The 17,886-nt window shown below is 38.9% G+C and overlaps 1 protein-coding gene across 2 annotated transcripts; it reads left to right on the top strand.

Annotated features, from left to right (window-relative positions):
• The first annotated feature begins 2,635 nt into the window (after window positions 1-2,635).
• LOC102722659 (MADS-box transcription factor 34) lies at window positions 2,636-11,600 on the top strand. 2 transcript variants are annotated; one of them, XM_015835254.1, is made up of 9 exons: window positions 2,636-2,961; window positions 3,045-3,364; window positions 6,066-6,147; window positions 8,540-8,601; window positions 8,740-8,839; window positions 10,168-10,209; window positions 10,327-10,368; window positions 10,845-10,981; window positions 11,278-11,600. In XM_015835254.1, the coding sequence occupies exons 2-9, from the start codon at window positions 3,180-3,182 to the stop codon at window positions 11,348-11,350; spliced, it is 723 nt and encodes a 240-aa protein (XP_015690740.1). In that variant the 5' UTR covers window positions 2,636-2,961; window positions 3,045-3,179; the 3' UTR covers window positions 11,351-11,600. The 2 variants fall into 2 exon arrangements, with proteins under 2 accessions (XP_015690740.1, XP_006650603.1); XM_006650540.3 differs by lacking the exon at window positions 2,636-2,961 and having other exon boundaries at window positions 2,979-3,364.
• Window positions 11,601-17,886: the final 6,286 nt, after the last annotated feature.

The raw sequence follows: 17,886 nt of genomic DNA, 5'->3' as shown, positions 1-17,886 counted from the left end.
TTTTAAAAAAGAAGGGGGGTTGTGAGGAGGGCCCCCTATATAGTGGTTGGAGTTTTGGAAAAGTAAACTGCAAAAGGATCTAACGCAAACGAAAAACATGTGAATTTGACCTTGACATTAACGTTGGAAGAAGCAAAGGAATTCAAAAATTTATGTGTGCAATTTGAACTTTCACAAAGAAACTTTCCTCGAGCTTTAACCTGTGGTCATGGACATATACATAGTTTTGTTGGGCCATCTAGCTCTCTCATACCAGGCCAGGAATATGGTTGAAATTCATCGCATACAAGTTCAAAATACCCACATGAACAATAGTACTAACCTATATTCCAAGATCATTTAGAACATAGAGAATGTTTCCTACCATACGAAACTTTGAATTGCTTCGTAGGAAATTATGTGAACTTCCTAGTATTTAATACATGCATGTTAGGGTGGTAACGGGTCCAAGTATTTATACAAAATTTATGGGCTGGGGTCTAAAATGGGGTGGGTTAAAAATTTATAGTTTTTTAAGCTAAAATAAGAATAAATAGAGTTGTGAAATGACCAAAGTGCCTTGGGCCATTACCACCCCTACACGTAGGTAAGTTGTGGCTCATGTTCTTTTTAATAATTTTGGAAAATTTTCAATTCCTATCCAAACTGAAGTAATTGAAGGCCTCCTCTTGAATGGACAAATTCTGATGAAATCCGGGAAGAAATGAATTGTTTCTTGTGTAAATACTATAAAATCCATGTGGTCTAAAGAACCCCTAGGGCAATGATGTCATGGTTTTCACATGCGTTGTGACCAAAAACATAAAAAGTCTTATCATTTCGTTGTTGCTTATACTTACCGGCTAAATTTTGAATTTTCAACTTTAAATTTGGAGTTAATTTTAGAGTTTTTCATTATAGTTTATTTTTTACCTTTTGTTTTTAGATCACTATAACAACATATATATATATAATTATTTATAATTTATTTTTTATTTATAAATGTGCTGTTTAGTTTTTTCCCTAAAATGCAGAAAGATGACCGACCAAAATATTTTTGGTTGGTCCATTTTTCTCTTTCCACATATCTCATCTCTTAATTGTACGTATACATTTTAATTGACAGATTGTTCAATCGCTCCCATTACTTGTAGCATTAAACCCAGTTTAGTTCCCAAAATTTTTCTTCAAAAACATCACATCGAATCTTTCGACACCTAAATGGAGCATTAAACATGGATGAAACAAAAAACTAATTACCAGTTATGGAAGAAATCGTGAGACGAACCTTTTAAGCATAATTAGTACATATTAGCCATAAGTGCTACAGTAACCCACGTAGGCTCAAAAGATTCGTCTCGCAGTTTCTAGACGAGTCGTGAAATTCGTTTTTTTATTTATCCAAAAGCTTTTTCTGACATTCGGTCAAACGTATAATGTAAACGTAAATTTTTTTGTTTTTCAAACTAAACACCCACTTATATAGATCTACTGCAACTTCTTCCACGTGAGAACAGTAAACTTAAAACCACTTCAAGTGCTGTAGTGAGTCTAGTGACTCCTTTGAATGCAGCTACAGTACAACTGATCGAGGGCGAAAGAGAGCGAGGGAGGGTTACGTGGTGGGCCAGCGGCCAGTCGCCAGCAGGCACTGTAGGAGTGACAATACTAGGCTACAGCTACTAGGTTGGCGGATGGAGTAGTTGTTGCCCTCACTGTGCAGATGCGCTCATCGACGCCCTACTCCCGTCCTCCTCCGTCCTCTGCCATCCGCAAGCGAGGCGGCAGCCCAAGGACGTGGTCACGTGAGGCGACGCCGAGTTGATGGCTGGATGATCGATGTACGCCCGGTCGACGCGACGTGCACTGTGACCGGAACGCGCGCGCCCACGCCGCGCGCGTCGTCCGGCTCCAGCCTGCCGGCGACACGCCCGTCGTCCGGGCGTCCGGCCTAGCCCAGCTCGGTGATGGGCACGTACTCGCATGCAGGCGGCAGGCCTAGCTAGCTACTCTCAGCTCGCGCGCCCGCGGCCGGCCGGCCTCGCCGTGTCGCCCGGCGTGCGGACGCGTCGTGTACGGAGGAAACACGGCAGCAGCAACGAGAGGGGAAGCGGTGGCCGGACCGGCGGGGGGAGAGAGGGAGCCATTGATAGCCACCGGACCGGCCTTTAGCTGTTGCGCGCGTCAACGAGCTGGATTGCTAGCAGTAGTTTGCTACAGCCTACGACGGGGCGCTGGCTGGGCTGGCCGGGCACGTACTAGTCTCCGCTTAGCCCGCGGGCATAAAAGGCGCGGGCACCAGCGGCCGCTCGACACGTCGCGATTCGGCTTCTGTGCGCGCTGCTAGCTGCAGCTTGCCATCGCGCGCGCGATACACACCACCTCGGGTTCGCCGCCCCGACCCGGTCTCTCGCTCGCTCGCAGCCGCGGCCGCGCATGATCCGCACCACATCGTGATATATCTATCTACTCGTGTATCGATCGGTCAACCGCTCCCGTCCATCTCGCGCGCGTACGGTACACGGCCCGGCACCGGTACAACACGTCGCTGTGACATGCTCGCTCGCTTGCCTGCTTGCGTTGCGTTGCGTGCGATCGCGAGGGCTATAGCTAGCTAGCTAGCTGTATTAATTCGCTATACCCTGGGCGATGGAAACGTACGTGACCTAGCTAGGGTGCGAGGCGAGGCGAGACGAGGACGAGATGAGATCCAAACCCAATCTGCAGCCCACGAAAGAAAAGATTCTTGTTCGTCGACGACCCGGCCTCTACCTCTCGCTGTCGCTGCCTTTCTTTCGCTCTCAGCCTCTCTCTCTCTCGGCCAATTAAGCTGCAGATCGGCCACCACCACCACAGGGCGCTGCAGGCTGGGGCCGGGGACGGGCCGGCCGGCCGGACTCTACTCGAGATAGAGATTAAGTAGGGCATAGAGAGAAAAGGCAGCTCGTAATTAAGCTAGAGCTTTGGGCAGATCAGCTGCAGGTGCGACCGAGCTAGCTAGGAATCGGAATTTGATTTCATGTACTGATTGATCGATCGATCCTTCCTTTCCGTCCATCATGCAGATGCTGCATGGAGGAGCAGCTGCGGCTCTAGCAGATTGCTGAATTCTCCGGCCTGCTTGAGATCGATCTAGCGAGAGAGAGGGAGGGAGGAAGGGAAGAGGAGAGATCTCGAGCGGCCGGCCCGCCGGAGCGGAGATGGGGAGAGGCAAGGTGGTGCTGCAGCGGATCGAGAACAAGATCAGCCGGCAGGTGACGTTCGCCAAGCGGCGGAACGGCCTGCTCAAGAAGGCGTACGAGCTGTCCATCCTCTGCGACGCCGAGGTCGCGCTCGTCCTCTTCTCCCACGCCGGCCGCCTCTACCAGTTCTCCTCCTCATCCAAGTAACTGAACTCACTCTCACACTCTCTCATCACCCGCTTCACCCCTCATCGATCTCGTCGCGCTTTTCTCCCCCTCCCTGATTAGATTTTTTTTCCTGCACTTGGGTTAATTAATTTGCTCTTCCCTCGCACAATCTGCGCGAAATCACGAGCGATCTGAAAATTTTTCATCGCGTCCGTCTACTGTATCCGTCGTCGTCCGTGCATGAACTTATGGGTGGCCATTATTTCGTACGTGGTGTGTTTTCCCTACGCCTGTTCCTTTCTTTCTGTTCTATTGGGAAAGCTACTGTTCATAAAAAAAAAAGGCTACAAACAGAACACGGCAAAGGCAAAGCCGAGGTTGTCCTCGTCAGGAGATGTACACACATGTATATACCTGCGCGTCTCCCGTATACGTATGTGTCATTGCTCGCTTTGGAAAAGGAAAGGGGTTTCATTTGATGTGCATCTTTCCTGGCCGGATAGAGACATTTTAGGAGGTGAATTAGCTTAAACATTCGCTGATTTAGCTTCTTGGGGTTTTATAAATTGTTCAATTTAAAGAATGCCACTTGGAGTATATAGGATATACTTGCTAAAATTTTGATGTTTAATTACTTACATTATATAGGATACTTGCTGTGTATCAGCTATGTATGCTTCTGCAAATATCTCATGAAACTAGTTAAACGGACCAAATTTGTGAGGTGTTAATTCATCTATGGTTCGGAGGCCCTGTGGAGAAATACTATCCCAAGAATACGAATACTTTAACACACATGCTCAGACTTTGTATCTGACAGTGTACCAAGTACTATTAATTGCCTTATAAATACGTTGCAAAAGATCAACTGTACATGTAATTCCAGTTCCAAAACAAACAACCTAGTTCACTGTAGGCAAATGCATGTTGCCCCATCCATATATAGTCACTCTCTAAGATAGAATTTCTTAATTTAGAGTAGTACATTATTATGCATTAATATATTATTGATTTGTACATGATAATTTTAAATCTGCGGTCTGTGCATGAAATGTGGAAACTCACATTAGTAAAACTGGAAACTCAGATTAGTACAGCTGCATACTAAAGTCTAAAGAATAAATTAACCATGTTTAAACAGTGCTACTTAGCAAGTATATGTATCGGAATCTTTAGCTGTTTTTATTTTTTTTCACATGCACGTATATATGTTAGTACACTCTAACAATATACTCCAGTATGTTACAAAGGGAAAACAAATGACCTACTCGCTATTATTGGAATTATGGCACATTTAGTACTGCCAATTCAACCAATAAATTGCCACAAGGGACCAGTTTTTGTACGTTTCTTTGTTTTGGTTCTTTGTCAAATGTCATGTGTCAAGTACTATTGCCAATCAATCAGTAAATCGCCACAAGGGACTAGTTGCTACCGTATGATGATCACAATAGCTTCAACCCTTGGTTAGAACCCTTAATTTGGCATTAGGGGCATCATCCATAGAGAATTAATCGTAAGATTACTAATAATGCTAAAAGACTGCTATGCCAATAGTCACAACCAAAAACTATATCCTTAGGGGTGGCTAAAACCCGTCATGTATATATATCGGGTAAACCGAGAGGGAAAGGCCATTCCTTGCCAGTGCAGTGTGGGACGACAAGAGTATCCTCCCCCATCTAAGGTTTCTGGTAGTATTCGGTTGTTTATCAAGTGATACAGTAGTACCTTACAGTATTTTTGTAGGATATATAAACATGCTCACTAGCTACCATGTGATGGTCACAAAAATTAAGTTCCACCATTGGTGAGATGTTAATTTGCTATAAGTAACATATCTGTAATACATTATAAAAAGTATCATGCTCAAAATACTTTTTTCTAAATATTTATGGGGAAAATGATATGGTGTGTATATGTTATTGGGGTATAACACACAAAAATATTTTTGTGCTTTTTATCCTTCTTCATCCTCAGTGAAAAATGATGTATAATGAGTGGCTTGGCATAGAGTAGGGCAGCTTTGTTAAGCCACCTTTTTTACTCTGATAAAAGCTGAGGTGAGATGAAAAACCGTCTGATGGTGCTGCATAGAAAGATATAAAAACTGTCCAAATTTGCACCACAAAAGATAATAAATATTTGCATACCATTATTCAATTTTCTTCTATAACCTTTTTGTTTAATTCGGTAAAATCAATTTTCTTCTGTTTGTTGCATAGAAAGCTATAAAAACTGTCCAAATTTGTGCAACAAAAGATATAAATATTTGTACCAATTCAAAGCTACATTTTCCATATACTCTTTGTTTAACTTGGTATCATCAGTTTCTGGTGAAACATCAAAGCATCTCAAATATGAACTAAGGGACTTGAAGTTTTGGTTTGAACAAGACAGTGACAGTGAAACTTCCACAAATAGTAGGAATTTAGAAAGGATTAACAATATTCTCAGCTTACTGTTTATTGATAATGCCCCCATATTTTCTCTATTTTGTGCCTAATTAAATAATCATATATATATATATATATATATATATATATATATATATATATATATATATATATATATATATATATATATATATATATATATATCAATCGGTGAAACTTCCATAAATTGATAGGAAGACATAATTAAAATGCCTTTATTAATTTAACTTTTTCTTGACATCGGATACATGCTTTTCGGTATCTTGTGCTAGCTAATATCTATTCTCGTTTAATATTTCAGCATGCTTAAGACCCTTGAGAGATACCAGAGGTACATTTACGCTTCCCAAGATGCTAGTGCACCAGCTAGCGATGAGATGCAGGTTTGATAATTTTATCCAGTTTGTGGCACATTATTTGTTGATGTTATTTCCTTGGTATAGCCTTTTTTTTTTTAAAAAAAAACGTTGCCTATATTTTGAAACCATCATGTAATTGCTTCTGGTATTTTATTTGTGTAATAATCTAAATATGCTAGAGGTTGATTTGCATGAAATTTATTTTTTAAAAGAAAGCCTCACAAAAACCATAATTTTCTCTTTGTTTGAATATAATCTCTCACTGTCTGAAGAAAGAAAAGTAAATCTTCATAGCCATAGATATCTACAACTCAAAATATAATGACTCTTTTCAAGGAAAAGATCCCCTTCTCTCATAGCCTCGCCGGCAATTTTAGTTTCCAACAAGGAAAAAAAAGATCAATTGTGGGCATCTCTAGTGATTTGCCGAGTGGATTTAGGCCAGAGATAGCCATGTCACGAGAATTGGGAACACACATAAAAATTGACGCCCATTGGTCCAGGGCATTTCATGCATTTCCAGCATGTAGTGGTTCTACGTATTTCTTTGTTCAACTGTCATGCAAGTACATACATGACCGTGTCTCACGTGTCACTTAAACCCGGTGTTTTTATAATGACTTAAATTAAAGATATATTTAGATGCCTAATATATTTCAGTACTATATATCCTATATACTACCTCCGTTTCATAATGTAAGATGCTTGATTTTTTTGTTTGCAACGTTGGACTATTCGTCTTATTAAAAAATTTAGTACACATATAAAAAATAATAAATCGTGCTTAAAATTTTTTGATAATACTAGCATATTATTCATGCATTGCAACGGGATCTTATTAAAAAAATATCATTAGCATTTTATTAAAATATAGTTAATAAAATTGGTTTAACATATAGGTCTCAACTTTTTTTTTCTTTTAAAAAATAGAAAAGAGTTGGTGGTGGGGTAGGTGGCAGATTCACCACCACCCACCACTACTCCCTTTTATAGTAGTAGTAGAAAAGTAAATCACAAGTAAAATAAATGATATTTTCATAATTTTTAAATAAGACAAATGATCAAACAGTAAAAAAGTCAAACATCTTATATTATAAAACGGAAGGAGTAGGCAACGTATAAATGATACAAATATGATAATTGTTTATGGACCCGGGGGGGAGGGATACCCGATATAGGTACTGCAAGTTGTTTTTAGTGATGGTTTTAACTGAATCCATGAATTTAAGTCTTAATGCGTTACTTATTGCATATATATTGAATCACGTTATAAGTTTTACTATTATTACCAATTTGCTAAAATTGATTTACCGAATTGTATACAGCAATTTTTAAAGCAGACATACCGCTAAAATCCTAATTCATCACTGTTTATGGAACTCCATGCGTGGGAATCTATGTTGCCCTAGTATATCTTACTACCTCCATTCTAAATTGTTTAGCAAGCATTAACATTGAAAGAAAAGACTATGGCACCCCCTCAATAAATAAGGAACATATGTAGTGGAAAAATAGGTGGGGGATAAATATCAAAAAATTAAATTGGTGATGGTTAATGGGACAAGTAGTACCATGAATAGTATTAAAAATATTTATATTATGATACAAGATTTCAATCTTTGAAATGATTATATTTTAAAATAGATAGAGCAGTTACTCTCAATTATTGACATTCATTAGAAACTGTGTGCACATCTTTTTCGTGCAACATTAGGCTTTTTTTAGTTGTACCACGTTGTTCACATGTTTTTATTTATCTAATCTTATGTGGCAAAGAACAATACTCCAACAAATATACTTGCTCAGTTGCTCTATACAGAGTATATATAATATATATGAGAATCATTATGTTGCTCTCTACTGTTAGTATAATACTACCAGTAGAATAGATCTTGACCGTTGATTTATAAGGATATATTGGTAGTTTACTTAGTGATTAGGGGTAATGTTGGTATTTAGGAATTTATTAATTCTTCGTAAGAGGTTTTTATCTATTTATCCCATCATATTGCTTATTAGCATATACTTGACACACGTTCTTCCAAAGAGGGAAAATATAATATTTTACCTCTCCATCATATTTTTTTTTACTATTATACACTTCTTGTTTCTACCGGTAGGGTGACAGTAGAAATATATCTGAACCATCTAATAAAATTAGTTCAATGGGTTAGATTTATTATTACTATAAGTAGAAAAACACCATGGCGGCATAGCAGACCACATATAGTATAGATTAATTACTTAAAGATTAACATAGAACGAATGGTATTGCATTGTCACATGTACAAATGCACTTTATCAGTACGTCCACAATCATAAAAAGGAAATCACTGGAGCAGCTTCTGTAGAACACAAGAACAGTTCAATTTAAAATTTTAGCTCGTTTTCAATTTTTTCCTCCTTTACAATGCAGAACAATTATCAGGAATATGTGAACTTAAAGGCACAAGTTGAGGTTCTGCAACACTCACAAAGGTAATAAATTCTTTATGTCCATGCTCGTATATGTGTTCGGGTTTGTGTGTCTACTTTAGTCTTAACTCTTAAGAACTCTGGCTCTACTCCGATGCTCCTTTTATTTTGAAAAATATTTTACTAGCGATGACGCTGCAGGAATCTTCTAGGTGAGGATTTGGCTCCACTGAACACAGATGAACTTGATCAGCTTGAGGGTCAGGTAGTCAGAACATTGAAGCAAATCAGATCGAGAAAGGTAAATTAGCATACTCCTCGGTCCCTCCATTTCATATTTTAATACATCTTAGATTATCTTAGATCAAACTTTTTTAAATTTAACCTTGTTTATAGAAGAAAATATAGCAACATCTAAAATATCAAATTAATTTCATAAATCCACCATTATAGTATATGTGTCTTTGTGTTAAAAATGCTACTACATTTTTTATAAACTTAGGCCAAATTTAAATGAATTTAATTTTGGATAAACCTTAATATTGAATGTGGGGAGTAGAGATTAAGTATAACTGTTATATAACATTTCGCCAGCTTCTATCTGACACATATTATGGTATGCTTACAGTGTTTTTTACTCTATTAACTAAAATACATGGCTGATCCTTAAACTTAGGAGCGGATGTCATCTAGGTCTGTAAACTGTTAAATTGCATATCTAGATTCTTAAATTTGAGAGCGGATATCATTTAGATCCGTAAACTTAAAAATTACGCATCTAGGTTCACTATCTTGGTCTAGTGAATCATAGTCAGCGCAAATCTCATTTGAGTGAAATTGACTGTGAACATGGTTATTTGCAAATATATTACCTACATAGAATGCCACGTCAGTGGTCAACTTTAGTCAAATGAGGCTTGGACCAACTATGAATCATTAAACCAAGATGGTGAATCTAGATGTGTAGTTTAAAAGTTTACGGATCTAAATGACATCCGCTTCCAAGGTGAAGGACTTAAATGTGTAATTTTTAAGTTTACGAATATTGATGATTATCCACTTCTAAGTTAAGGACCACCCATGTATTTTACCCTATTATATTTGAAGCTATACATCGAGGTGGTGATATGTGATGTGGATCTTGCACATTGTCATTGATAGATCAATGTTCTACGTACGAGGCTTAACTAGGGGTGAAAACGGATCAGAAACTTTCCGAAATCCGGACCTGTTTCGGAAACGGAACTATTTGGTTGGAAATTTTTCGGAGATTTTCGAAAATGGTATCGGTAGAGGTGGTTAATAGTTACTTGAGCTTAATAAGAATAATTTACAAAGGTTGAATTAAAATAAAAGTTGGGTTTCTGACTAAGAGTTGTGAATAACAAGTAACTGCAAGTCATACTAATCTTTGGAGTTCTAAGTGCCCCTTCTATATTAAACAGTGTTGGTACATTGTAATTTTGATGATTGCCAATTGATTAGAAATGGTGCGGCCATTAATTTTCTTTCCTTTTTTGCTTTAAAAGGATTATGGGGAAATATATTGTTCTCTACGGTTCAGACAGCTGCTCCGAGTTAATCTTTAGCTAATCCTCTTCTCTGCATCACTTCATTTGTAATTTGCAGACTCAGGTACTAGTTGATGAACTCTGCGACCTAAAGAGAAAGGTAACACTCAAATACTATCTTCAATGCCGCCAAATGATGTACACCGCAGTAAATGCTTTGTCTTCCAGTGCCAAATCCACTTTCCATTTTTCTCCTAAGTGATCCATTGATCTTCAGGAACAAATGCTACAAGATGCAAACAGCGTCCTGAAAAGGAAGGTACGAGGTTGCCGTTTACTCAATTGCTACCTATACTAGAAACTACAGAAAGCTCTGCATTTGTAGTTAGGGACCGCATGACTCACTGAATGGTCCACCCCCAAGAATTTGCTCTCCTCTGAATTGAAGTATATGTTGTGGGCTCGTGATTGGAAAGGTGATGCTGCAGAAGTAGCCAAGTATATATATATAGGTGGGTAGGTCCCCCGGCTGGTGGCATGGCAGCAGTATAAAATGGACCTTTGAGGTTTCAGCCTTCCATCACCTCTGCTACACCTAAAACTCGCCGTCCTTTGTTTGGAGAACACAAAAGTTTCATAGCCCCTGTAGGAAACGCATGCAATGTTCCTCGTGGAACTACCTTCATCTCACACACACCTGATCACTTCTTTCTTTTATCTTTATGATCAGCACCGCATGCAGCGCTGCTCTTCGATCTCTTGTTTTGATTGTTTGATATGATCCTCCTGTTTCAGCTGGACGAGATCGACGTCGAGACACCTTCCCCACAGCCTACGTGGAACGGCAACTGTACTGGCAATAGCGGTGGCGGCGGCGGCGGAGTGTTTTCCAGTGAGCCTCCGCAGCCAGAGCACTTCTTCCAGGCCCTGGGGTGCGACCTGTTTCTACCCTCTACTTAAACTGCACAATCTGTCGATCTCCTGCTAAACTTTTCAAGATAATGGAGATTTCCTGAAGAGAGTAAGGCATTAGTACTTAGAACTGTACGTCCTAACGGCAAACTGGTTACTGGTGGTTGTCGATGAATGGAAGCATCCGGATTTTACACCCAACTCATTTGAGCTTTTTCTGTAGAATTGTAGAGAAATGCCCTAATGGTGAACCGACGGTTCGTTGTCGATAGATTATGATGGACTGATGGCAGTATGCATTTGGTAATTTCTGCAGGTTTCATGCCGTGGATGTGAACCAGCCGCCGGCGCCGCCGCCGGGCGGCTATCCTCCCGAGTGGATGGCCTAGCTTTGCTGGCTAATTAGCGACCGCAGCTATCATCGTTTCAGTTAATCACGGTCAAGCGTCCTGCCTGCCTAGCTTGAAGCATCATATGTACGGATTGTATGTTGCTTCCTCAATTTCTCTCCTCACTCTTTTAATTTGTTGCTTGATTAATATATAAGTGTGTTTGCCAAACTATTTAAAGTGTAATGCACTGATGATCGCTCGCTATGTATAGCTTGTCATGTATGAACAGCTTGTAGCACTACCAGCACATCCGTGTAAGGTGATATGGCACCATGGAAACAAAAGCGGGACAACCTTTTTGAACTCTACCTTTTGTAGCGTAGTACCGTGTCTTTTCGTTTATATTTATGTTTATAAGTCAAAATTTAAATTTTTAACCTTAGATTTGAAGTTGATTTTAGGATATTTTACCTAAGTTTATTTTCCGGCCGTGGTTTTAGATCGCTAAGAATACATATATAAAATTATTATTCACAAATTATTTTTTATTTATAAATATGTCGTTTGTCTTTTTTCATGACACAACATATAATCATCTCTTTAAGTTTGTTAACTTTACTTTTACAAATATTCTTCTTATCCATAGCTACCTCAATGAAATTGCTTTTCCAAAAAAAACATTATATTCTTCTAGGAGACAGCATAATCTCATCGTATCAGAATAAATGATTATAATAAAATTTCTATATTATAAATAAAACATCACATCTAGATAAAAGAGACGCGCCATAGGGCTAGGATAGGAGAGACACCCACGGTCACTCACGTGCTAGGTAGGAAACGAGTGGACAGTGTTAGTGGCTTGGTCGAGGTCCACCGACCGGCTAAAATGTAAAAATCACCACCAAAAGGAGATGAACAGGAGAGGGCCCTCGTGGAGCCAGGGTGGGCACTACTGCACTAGACAAGGATGCCCCGTACGTTCGGATGAGACAGCGACGTTGTCTGCCTTCGACCTCGCAAAGCTCCGTCTCCAAATTAATCAACCATGTCGCCTTGCACGAAGCTAATGTGGAGAGGGATGTGTGGCCTACTTCCCGTTTGTTCTAATCTTATTTAGGAATATGCCGTCCTAGATATTGGCTTGTTTTCTTTTTTATTTTTGCTTCGGGCATGAATTACTTGTCAACATCTTTTTATTTCTGTTTATACTTAGAGAAATAAATTTTAACCTTTAATTTAGAGTTAATTTTAAGATTTTCTATCGTAGTTTACTTTTCAGGCTTGCTTATAGCTCGCTAAGAGCGTGTATATAAAATTATATTTATAAGTTATTTTTTAAGTTAATAATATGTTGTTTTTTTAAAAAACCAAACAATCAGACTAATTAATAAGTTATATCACGGTGTGCTTTCCATGCTCCACAGTCCACAGATTTTTTTTTAGGGGGGGGGGGGTTTCAGGTGGAATCTGGTGAGTGATGAGGCGAAGCCGGCAACTTCATGGCTGCATACATATGTACCCATCTTTTTCTCCTCCAGTACCCATCTTTTCGTCCTTCAAATCTGATCTCCATCCTTGCAAATATTTGCACAGTATGTACGCTGCTTGCATTTATGCTCTCCGTCCAACGCTTTGTGTACCGAAGAGAGTTTATTGCTTTAACTGTTACTGCCTCCGCCCTTTGAGGTTTTTATTTTTTTTACAGAGATTAAAAATAATAGGGAGGGCTGTGCTGGATTAATTAAGAGTGTGTTTAGATAACAAAAATTTTTGCAACAAATGTCATATCAGACGCTTGACAGATGTCGGTTGGGGTTTTCGGATACAAATGAAAAAACAAATTACAGATTTCACCAAGAAACTGCGAGACGAATCTTTTGAGCCTAATTATACCGTTATTAGCACATATTTGTTACTGTAGCACTTATGACTAATCATGGCCTAATTAGTCTCAAAAAATTCGTCTCGCGATTTCTTCCATAACCATGCAATTAGTTTTTGGTTCATCTATGTTTAATACTTTATTTAAATGTCCAAAGATTCGATTTGATGTTTTTAGAGAAACTTTTTGGAAACTAAACAAGACCTAAGATAAAGAAAGTAAATGGAGATGCAAAATAGTTATGGTTGGTTAAGACGAGAGTATGTGCAGATGTTGCTAGATTCATGGGATAAATTTTGATAGCTAGAAGTTAGTGTATTTAGAACGATAAAGGTGCTCTGTCAGGTGGATATACATGTGCTTTTTCCATGTGGTTAAAAAAAAAAAGGTTAAAGGTAAACAACAAGAGTAAGGCCGCGTTCGTTCCCCTCTTAGTTAACTTTATCTCACTCGTTTTTCGCGCGCATGTTTCCTAAACTGATAAACGATGTATTTTTTGCAAAAATTTCTATAGAAAAGGTTGTTTTAAAAATCATATTAATCTATTTTTTATTTTTTTAATAATTAATAATTAATTAATTATGTACTAATCTATTACTACGTTTTTCGTGTCGAGGTAAGTTAACCTACCGGCGTTCAAACGAACGCGGCCTAACTATTGTAAACGAGATGTACAGTTAATTTTACATAATTATTTTTTCAGGGATTTTTTCTTAAGAACACTAAATCATCTATAAACATTTAGCGTCAGTTAATAGTTGTGCCAATGTTTGCCGAAAAGGAACCCGAAAGAATGTTATATAGTGGGTTACCCTTCTGTCAACATATGCTTTGTCGCTTTTCAGTAACATGAATTCTCTATTACTCTAGATAATTGCTGCTTTCGTCTCTTTTATCTAAGACCGTTAACTTTTAAATCTATATTTGATCATTCATATTAATTAAAAATTTATATAATTATTAATTAGTTTGTCTTGATTTGTTTTATTGCTAAAGATAATGTTAATTTGACTTAAAATTTTGCATATGTATATAAAAGTTTTGAATAAGACCAATGATCAATGACAAAAAGATAAAGATAGGATCCAAAACTCAACCACGTCAGATAAAAAATAAAAGTAAAGAGAGGGTACATGTTTGAGTTGCATCCATCACGCAGATATTATATATTTAACCACAGAAGATAAGTCTCCTCCCCATCTTTTGGCAATGACACGACATGAGAGTGAAAGTTGTCGTCGTCGTCATCCATAAGGAGCACCAATTGGTGGTTACCATCCAATGACTGTAAAGTACTTAAGCTTTTGCCAAGCTTCGCATGTTGTGTGTTCATCAGCTGCTTGCCGGTCATGGTCGGCATAAAGCATTAACGGTCGACAGGTAAAATACACATAGGATAAACCCCACATTATATTGTTCTTCAATATCTATCCGCTACTACTAATCTTGCGCGTGGCTAGTTCAGCTTTGAAGCTTCATAGCATCCACAGTGTCGTGATTATGTTTTCATGTTACTAAATCCGAGCTGCCACCTTAATTAACTGGGAGGACTGGCAGGGGAGTTACACCTCACCAAAGCACGGTAGCCTGGGCTTGCAAACTATTCCCTCTGATTTTTTTAATTGACGTAGTTGATTTTATTATTTACGTTCGATCATTCATCTTATTAAAAATATCAATCACACCTAAAGTTACTTTAGTAATAAATCAAATCATAACAAAATAATCAATAATTATATAAATTTTTTAAGACGAAGGGGCGAAAGTACATAAAAAAGTCAATAACGTCAATTAAAAAAAAGGAGGGAGTAGTTTTGCACACCAAAGCCATTGCCTATGTAACACATTGTAAGAGCATTGTCCTCATCGTAAATGATTTTTTGGAGCCGATTCGAACTACTATGGGTCAAATCTACCACGTAGTCATAAAAGAATGTCGAGGTATTAGTGCCAATTCTCCAATATGTAATGCTAATAGCCCCAATACCGGGCACCTTACTCTCCCAAAAATAGAACCGGGACAAATAACGTACATAGCTATTTGTTCCAGTTCTTGCTAATATCTGGCAAACAAAATCACCAATGTAATTGTGCAGGGTATTGCCAAGACCAGGTATATATACTATGTCATCTGTGCCGAGTCTTGTCCCATATCCAAAAAAAGGTGGTAAATCATTTGTGACGGGTCTTGACAATAACCAGCACAAATAAAGTTCCCAAGACAAGCCTTATATCTTCCCCACCAAAGTCCACTCTTATCTCCTCCGCCATAGTTTCAACCACATATTCCAATCCAATAAGCCCCCACCACCATGGCATGCAGGACGATCGTGTGCGCCCGTGTGCTTAGGCTCAGACACGTTGTGGCATCGACTCTGTCCTCGTTGTTCACATGGCCGCCAAGGAGGCAAGCGATCCTCTGCTCACCCTCTCTTCCCTCACTCTACCCAGTACTCACTGGCCATGCTCATGAACTATAGGTAAGGTCACGATCAAATGCTTTTTTGATGTCGAGATTTGCTAGGAGCCCATGGGTAGGGTGGGGTCGTGATGGTCGCCAGCGGCACGATGCATGTGATGGGCTTGTGCATTGCCTAGGGCACCTCCACGGTGTTGGAGGTGGAATGGATCTAGGGATTGTACAGCCCCTCCGACGCCATTCATGTCATTGAGGTAACAAACACTACTGCCATTGTCTCTTGTATGTGAATGGCATGAGTTAGTTGATGACTGATGTGAATGCCATGGATGCAACTTGGGTGGATCTATGGGTTGATCATGGGGTTCAAGATGCTCTACTGCAGGTGGAGGTTTTTCTTCCTATATTTTTTTTTCTATCGCAGGTTCTGCATGTTGAATAGGGTGAATTGTGCTATATTTTCTTCTTTAGTTGTTCTTGATCTACTATCTTGGTGTGGATAATCAAGTTCTTGATGTTCTTGGTGTGCATGCATGAAGTATCGACTCAATGAGCTAAGTACTTGGAGTGCAGCGGAGAGATAGAGATCTTAGGGCACCTATGCAACTTGGGGACAAGGGATTCGCCCAACATTTAGTTGGGGTAATCTTGCAGCCCTAATCTAGCAATAGAGTAAGGCCAAGGGAGCAGAGGATAGCCTTTACGATATCTGTAGGTAGGAGATATGAGTCAATCAATGTTTCGTTGAGAAAATACTTATCTATGTGATCCCTTTAGCACAACAAACCGAAGATCTCCATCTTGCAACGGAGTGTAGATTTTTGAGATGCATGAGAGACAAGGAGAAAAGTTGGAGCGGAGAGGAATGGAGGCTCCCAAAGTCTGCATCTTCCCTTTGGTTTAAGAACCTACCTTTTAGTCTCATGTATTTCTCTTGTTCCTCTCTATCTAATTTGCAAAAGGATAGAGTTGGTTTAGCAAACCTGAGAAAAAGAATAAAAATTGATCTGTCTTTTTTTCATTATCTCTTCTCATTTGTGTTGGGAATAAAAACCATTGGTATGTCTTTCTTCATCTCTCCTCCTGTGTGTTGGGAATGAAAATCAGCTCCAATGACCATGGCTCATCAGTGTCGGGGATTCTGTGTCAGGTACATACCAAGCACACATATAAATACCTAAACGGGAAGGTCATTTCTATAGCTCTACAAGGAAGTGTCCTTGATGGTGATTTTAATCTATGTTGCATGTTTTCTCTCCTGAGAACACACCATAAGGTCATGCTTGCTCTCATACATGATGAATGAGATTTATTCATGCCACCAAAAGTTACTTGTCTTTTTCTCTTGATGGGGGTATGCTATAGAGGGTATGGAATGTGGTTAAATGACGAGTGCAATGGTGATAGATATAGGCCACGTTCGTTTGATGGCTGATAAGTTAATTTATGCAGGCGTGGAAAACGTAGTAATAGATTAGTACATGATTAATTAATTATTAATTATCAAAAAATATAAAATAGATTAATATGATTTTTTAAAACAACTTTTCTATAGAGTTTTTTTGTAAAAATACACCGTTTAGCAGTTCGGAAAGTGTGCGCGTGGAAAACGAAGGGATAAGTTAACTTATTGGGGAGGGCCGAACGCGACCATAGTGGAGCAAGCTATAGGATATGGGAGTGCATATACGAAGCTAGCGAGACAACCTGTTATCAATACTAGAGAAGAGATGGTAACAACCGGGAGTTGGGAGAGAGGCATGAAAGCGAAATAGCTGACATACATATATGAGTATTTAAATTCAAACAGTAAACAAATGTCAATCCTAGTTCAAGCAAAAGCAAGTGTGAAGCCCCCCCCCCCCCCCGCATTTTTAAGTAAATAATATGATACTACTACTGTCGTCGTCGTCGTCGTCATCATCATCATCATCATCATCATTATTATTATAATAAATTTAATTCATATAAATATAAATACTTTAATTTATTTTAAGACTTCTTCTTCGCGACATGCTTTCATGCGAGGACCAAACTAACCCAATTAGGTTAACTCTTCCATAAGTCCATGAATGGGCTACTAGCAGGGTCATTGCTCTTGTACACTGGGTTTCCCTACCACGGTAACCAACCTTACCATAAGTGCACATTAGGGTAACCACCGATAGGTTTTGATGTATTTTATTGGAACTAAAATTTGCAAAAAAAAAGGGGTGAGAAATTGAAAAAACCCACAAGTTGCAGCTAATTGTTATTTTTATCAGGTGAAAAAGGTGTATATATGAAATG

This window comes from Oryza brachyantha, chromosome 3 (assembly GCF_000231095.2).
Source record: "Oryza brachyantha chromosome 3, ObraRS2, whole genome shotgun sequence".
NCBI classification, from domain to species: Eukaryota; Viridiplantae; Streptophyta; class Magnoliopsida; order Poales; family Poaceae; genus Oryza; species Oryza brachyantha.
The sequence above is the reverse complement of the archived record's forward strand: the minus strand, read 5'-3'. Positions and strand labels throughout refer to the sequence as shown.

What these genes read in the sequence shown, in the direction of transcription:
- LOC102722659 (XM_015835254.1), top strand. Translation starts at nt 3,180, where the DNA reads ATGGGGAGAGGCAAGGTGGTGCTGCAGCGGATCGAGAACAAGATCAGC. An exon ending in CAGTTCTCCTCCTCATCCAA is followed by an intron (nt 3,365 to 6,065) that starts GTAACTGAACTC and finishes TTAATATTTCAG; the next exon opens with CATGCTTAAGACCCTTGAGA. An exon ending in CAGCTAGCGATGAGATGCAG is followed by an intron (nt 6,148 to 8,539) that starts GTTTGATAATTT and finishes TTTACAATGCAG; the next exon opens with AACAATTATCAGGAATATGT.